The sequence below is a fragment of the Monopterus albus genome, unplaced genomic scaffold (assembly GCF_001952655.1).
Source record: "Monopterus albus unplaced genomic scaffold, M_albus_1.0 scaffold12.1, whole genome shotgun sequence".
Lineage (NCBI taxonomy): Eukaryota > Metazoa > Chordata > Actinopteri > Synbranchiformes > Synbranchidae > Monopterus > Monopterus albus.
The window spans coordinates 3,793,113-3,799,580 of record NW_018127892.1 but is presented as its reverse complement, the minus strand read 5'-3'; the positions used below and the strand labels follow the sequence as shown (position 1 = coordinate 3,799,580).

Here is a 6,468-nt window from a genome sequence, read left to right as displayed (position 1 = left end):
GAGATCTAGATCTAACACTGATAACCTGAGCCAACATGCTGTTATGCAAACTTCAGTTTTTTTCTGCAATGTCATGTAAAGCAGTGGTCCCCAACCCCCGGGCCGCGGACCGGTACCGGTCCGTGGATCAATTGGTACCGGGCCGCACAAGAAATCATTAATTATTTCCGTTTTATTTATTATCTGAGTATGAACGATCTTTTATTTTGAAAAATGACCGTATTCTCTCGGTTACATCTCGGTCACTTGAGCGCAACAGAGGCATTTTGGACATGTTTCAAACATTAGCGGGGATTTTGGGTGAGACTGAGCCTGAGCCTTCATTCTCCCAGCTGGCGCAAGATCACCTGTATTTGCTTTTAACAGAGTTCGAGCGCTACTTCCCAACCACAAAGGACCCACGAACTGCCAAGGAATGGATCCGCAACCCATTTGTCACCAAACCAGGTGAATCCAGCAGGTCTGTGCAAGAAGAAGATCAACTGCTGGAGATCGCAAATGACGGCGGCCTTAAAAGTATGTTCGAGACAACAACTCTGTCGGTGTTCTGGATTAAAGTCATGACAGAATACCCTGAGATCGCCACCACAGCACTGAAACGAGTGCTGGGGCTTAGGGCTCCCATTGATTTAGCAACACAGTGGATTCACGCTTATTAACAATCCCCCCCCAGTATAAGGCAGTTGGGGACCACTGCCTTATAGGATCTCTAAAAGTCACTATTGCATACCTCAGAGAGGAAAGGCCGTGCTGGGCTGCTGGCTCGACTGCGAGTGAACAATGTTGGCTTGACAGAGAGGAGCTCTGGCTTGTCTCCGCTGATTTGGAGTGGTCGAATGAACTCCGAAATCAAAGATCTGCTTGTTGGAGCTTCATTTCCTGTGAAACAAACAGAACTTCTCAGATCCTCACATCACAACTGAAACTATCAAACGTGATAAAGATCATTTTACAAAAGTGTCAGTTTCCTAAACTACTATACTACTACTCTATTTCACAGAGAGGGAGACAGATAGAGAGATAAAGAACAGAAACATTCACATGCTCAGTAACCTACAATACATAATGTAACATAAGCCATAAAAACAGAGTGGCACACTTTCTAGGTTGTGTGTTTATGCGCTTGCCTTTAATGTTGCAATTAGTCTCTTATATTCTTGTATCTATTATGAATTTTGCTGAGAATTGGAAACTGTAGTTTAGTAGTTTCACTGTTTTGTATGATGACCTCTAGTAATGTTATTCTTTTTCTTAATTTTCCCCATGTTCATTCTTGATCTTACATACTTTGTAATCTAGCTTTTATATTTCTGTGTTTTATTTTTAGGTGCGACTTTCTGTCCAGGGACTACAGATGAAAAATAGCCTACTTCTTGTGCATTTGCAGTATTGTTTATTAATGTGCACTGTCCTTGTTAAATAACCTATTATCACTATTATTACTAATACCCTCAGCAACTTTCAGACATATCTGATTGCACACTGTATTGTCCTGGAGATATGGCATCAGTTTACCTGCTCACTAAATTTAAAAGATTCTACCATTTGGCTATATGTACTGTTATATTGGTTTAATATTTTATCATACTGTGGTGTATTCTTCAGTTTGCAACTACATGTTACCACATTAAAAGTAATTACAGTGTCATAGCAAGAGCTGCTGTAATTAGTGAGACATTTGTGTATCCACAAAAAAACAAGTCTAAAACCAACAGAGAGCAGGTTTTGCCTGTTAGAGGCCATTTCTTACTATGATTGATTCTTTAGTTAACAGTTTGTGTTTACTGCAGATTAATTCAGAAGCCTTGCCTGTCAGACTTCTATTTTCAGCTGTGAGTTTTTTCACCTTATTGTGAGGGAACTGACTCCTCCTTTGATATGTACACTCTGGAGTTATTTCCAGCATTGCTCACACCACAACGCTGATTTGAAATGAGTTATTCAGTAGCAGAACTTTAGTAAGTGTGAGCATCATCAAGCAAAAATAATTAGGTGGTTTCACATTTATCAACTTCACACATGAATGAGATCTCAGCCTCTTGAGAGTATGGCCTCTACACCATGACAGCACCTGGGAGGTATCAGTATTACTATCTTCCTGCTAAATATTTGCTTAAATACTAATATATGATCTAGATATTTTAAATGAACTGAGTCAGGTATCTCACGGAAGCTCCACCACCACAAGGGTGTCAGGGTTCAGACCAATCAGCTGAGTCGTATGGACCAGCCCGACCCTCTTTTGTAACTATCTGTGGCCCTTTGCACAGCATTCTCAGCATTCTCAAGCATATTTCTTCTATATGTCCTTCATTTGCAAGAAGGGCAATGTTGTGAGATACCTCCCTCAGTTTTCAGAGAATCGGGTTTACCCTGGTAACCAAATGTTGTCTTTCAAACCTTGCTCAGTGTATCGCTATGGGAGATGTGGCTCAGCAGCACAGATATCTCCCACAGAAATTCCTCTAAACAGGAACCACGAAGTGGCCACCCCGCTGGCTGAATGAGCCTGCAGGCTTTCTGGAGGCTGTAAATCACAACCTATATAAACAAGAATAATCGCCTCTACTACCCAGTGAGACAAACACTGGCGTGATAATGCCTCTCCTATATGAGAAGGTGCCCAAGATATAAAGAACTAGTTACTTTGCCTAAAAGCCTAAGCTCTGTCCAGATATGTTCGAACAGTGCATTAAGCTACCTCTGGCTCTCACTGGCAAAAGGCAGGGGGTGAAATGTACACAGCTGCAGAGTTGGGCAGCTATAAGAGGACTACTACCCTTCAGTACAAAAGAGGAGGTAAGGGCCTTTCAGACAGTGCACGGTGGGCACTATGCTCCGCTATCGAACCCATTCGTTTCTATGTGTTGTGCGGCACACAAGAACATACTGTATCTGTGCTGTGCCGAGCTGAGCACAGTGCAAGGTCACGTATGCCGTCCCTGCAAACTAAATGCTTGTACACAGGCCACAGCCAGCGAGCTCCCTTCATAAACCTCCTGACTGGAAAATGCTGAGAAGTTGGCATATTACCAAAACCCACATGGCAAGCTGAAACTGCAGCCAAATACACTTTGATTTTGGTAAATTCTTTGCCTTTGTCTAGTAAATCCTGCAGAAAAGAAAACACTTCTGCCACAGAGCCAACAGACAGTGTCCCTTGTTTCACACTATCTCTCAAACATATGCCACTGGCCATCATACAGTGAGCGTGTGGATGGCACCCTTGCACTACGAGTGGTTTCAATCACTCTCACTGAGAGAGTGATTAGGAGAGCCAGTCACTCTGGGTGTGGACAAAAAAAAATCTGTTCGTGAGCCTGTGACAATATGGGCCCTATCTTGCAACAAACGCATTGCATGTGGCGAGGGTAGCACCTCTGTTTCCTAATTTCCAGCAAAAACCAAGTCAGCAATGAAATCATCATTGCTAGTTAATGGACGCTTTGATCGTGTTGTGATGCGTGCCTGTCTAGGTGCGTGCACAATGCTCATGCACAGTGCTTGTTATCCCTGGGACATGCTGCACAGGACATGCAAAATAAAAAAAAATTAATGACATCGTGTTCATTGTGCGTTGTGCACATATATGTACCATTTTGATTAGTGATTGTGCACCTTCTCCTCATGCACAAGCAGATTAATTTCTTCAGTGGAAAATCTTACTGACATCCTACCTGGCAGGTATGCTAGCAATCTGCCAAATGTTCAAACTCACAGGTCTCTTAAAAGTGATGTGATTGGATAATTGCATGTTATGCTCAAAACACACCCCTGCTTTAATGAGGAGATCAAGTACAGCCCATTTGCTACTTGCATGGGCACTTGAACCAAGTCAATACATTTTGATCAGACACTGTGGATCCTCAAAATAGGGCCATAGGAAAAGGAATGCTGGGAGTGCATAGGAGAAAATGGTCCAGTTATCCTAGTACCCTGAGGCCTCTGGCTTGCACAGGGTTCAGAGCTGCTTCAACACACTTGCTGAACACTCGCGGATTTCCGAATGGCAGGGTCTGGTATTCATAGGCTACACCTTGATAAGCGAACTTCCCTTTTTCAGAATGAGGAAATGCCAGGCGTAGAAGCCCTGGTTCATTTCCTCCTCCGGCACAATTCAAATTGCTCCCCATCTTAAGAGAGAAAATTCAGTTCTCCAAAGCCCCTGCAGCTCCTCCCGTGGCCTCTGAAGACACCACTCCATTGAATGTTGTTTCACTGCAAACTGAAGCCTGTAGCCCTTGATGACGGTAGCAAGCACCTGACATGAGAAGCAGCTAGCTAGCCACACCACGATGTGCTAGCTTGATAAATGAAATGCAATAAGCACCACAATGTGCAAACCCCCCCCACCCAAAAACAAATTACTTTTGTTAGTGAGAAGGTACAGCTAGTCTTCACTCTCAAATACCAGAAACCCATGTTTGGGGACTACATTGATGGCTTTGTCAGGGGACAGACGTGGTGATAGTGGAGTGTCCACACACCCAGAAGGCATTTCCCATATTGAAATAACGAGTGACATTTGAAAGGGAACTTTTTAAGCACTGAGCAGTACTACACATACCTTTTCCTATGGGGGCAGCCAGTCCATTAAGGAGTTGGGACATGGATTTGTTGGGTGACCCAGGAGATTCACATACAGTTAATGGTTCAGTGCTGAGGATGTCAAACTTCCCAGCCTGGAGTCGGAACTTCTCCAGCTCCTTTGACAAGAGGTTGAACTGCTCACTCTGATTCCGACATTTTTCCTCCAGCTCACGGACTTTGGCCTGATGGCAGTCGGTGAGGGAAGTTATCGAAACAGAAGCAAAAAGAGAGACAGACACACGGGTAAGTAGGGTAAGAGAGACACAGGATGGGAAAAAAAGAAGCACCAGAAGAAGAAAAATGAGGAAACCAAAGGATGCAGGACTGAACATTCTGCACACAAAAATACTAGAGTATACATAAACACAGTAGGTAGTATATGAATTTATACATCTACTGTCTAAACAACTAGAACATGGAGATGTACAGTACTGTAGGTCATTACATAAAAATCAATTTTTAGTATGCAAATCACATGCACACCTATAGTACAATTATTGCTAATAATACTGAAAATAAAAAGGCAGTATGCAGACCTAAACTGCACAATGTCTTAGAGGATGAGGTTGATGATATTCTATATTTTTTTTTCTTATTTGCAAGTCATCCCTTGCAAAGACCAAAACCAACAATAATCCTGATATATTATATTTCAGTTCCAAATACTGCACATGATCTTGCTTCTGTAAATGCTCACTAGTGTGTCTGCAGCTGAAAATATTTGCCAAGAAATGCACTAGTGCCCAGCTTACTTTGTAAATTACGTCACCTTTTTATAATTGAAACTACTGTATTTGTGACTATATTGTGTTTTCCAAGATTTACATCTTCATCAAGAATGCATGGACCTGGGGCCGAGAGCCACAAGGAGGGGAAGTTGATAAATACTGTTGGCAGTGATCTTTTTATGGGATTTAGTAACAACAGAAAATATATAGAATAACACCAGCTGCATACTTCAAGTGGAGGAAACATCATTGCTCAAACTAGTAGTGGCAAACTGAACATAAATGTTTCGTAGCACTGCTCAACACACAGCAATGCCTGCTGCTACAGTGCTCGCTAAGCTATTTGGTGAAAACACAGTCCATTTCATGCAGACAGGTTAGTGCTGGATAAAACATGCAGTTATCAAACAAAAAAGGTCAAAGAATTCCTTCAGTTCTGAAATGAAATTCATAAATTGAGTAATACCTGTTTTAAGAGCATCATACAGTTCTCATCTGTATGGCAAGTAGACAGTTTTTAAACACATGCTAGATAATATGCATGCAATGCTACAACAAAAAGGATCACATTCATCACTGTTTGGTAATGTGATCCTTTGATAGCAATACAGTCAGAAAGCTAATATCTATTGTATGCATCAATGGCTAAAAATGATATACTGGTGATTAAAAAGTGAAAAGATTTCATTCTAAAATGTTATCAATATATAGACTTCTGCAACTTTTGACTGCAGATTTGACTAATAAAACACATTCACAGTTTTTCCACATTCAAAAGTTGTAGTCTAAATTTGTGGTTTATTCATATGTAAAACATACTTTTAAAAGTTACATTTGCATGCCTCAATGTGCTGATGGACTCTGATTATATAAAATTGAGGACAGTCACTGAGGCTCCAGGCATTCATCTTCAATTTCATCTGACTTTACAAATCATCAGTTGATAAGTGAGCATAGCTGAATTTTTCTTTGTTGCTTTGTTTCCCCTTTATTTTGTTGGGAAATATGAAGCACAGGTGGTTAATGAAATGTTGCCCTGAAGCAGCTCTGAATTGTTCTGCAAACCAAAATGCAATGTCCACACAATCAATCATATATCACTTATAATTTATGTGTGTTTTATGTTACCTTGTGACTGTTTCACAGTTCG

The 6,468-nt window shown here is 41.3% G+C and overlaps 1 protein-coding gene across 18 annotated transcripts in view; it reads right to left on the bottom strand.

The window, feature by feature from the left end:
* rimbp2b (RIMS binding protein 2b) overlaps positions 1-6,468 on the bottom strand; it is a 78,442-nt gene that overhangs the window by 31,569 nt on the left and 40,405 nt on the right. For 17 of the 18 annotated variants that reach the window (XR_002274188.1, XR_002274189.1, XR_002274190.1 and 14 more), the window contains 2 exons: positions 4,568-4,772; positions 731-879 (listed from right to left, as the gene is read on the bottom strand). Coding sequence is in view for 15 of the 18 variants with exons in the window: in XM_020590361.1 (XP_020446017.1) it covers positions 731-879; positions 4,568-4,772 (354 nt within the window). In the remaining 3 variants the exon portion in view is untranslated. Of the gene's footprint in view, positions 1-730; positions 880-4,567; positions 4,773-5,784; positions 6,031-6,468 lie in introns of those variants that run through there. The other variant, XM_020590360.1, reaches the window with a different exon arrangement.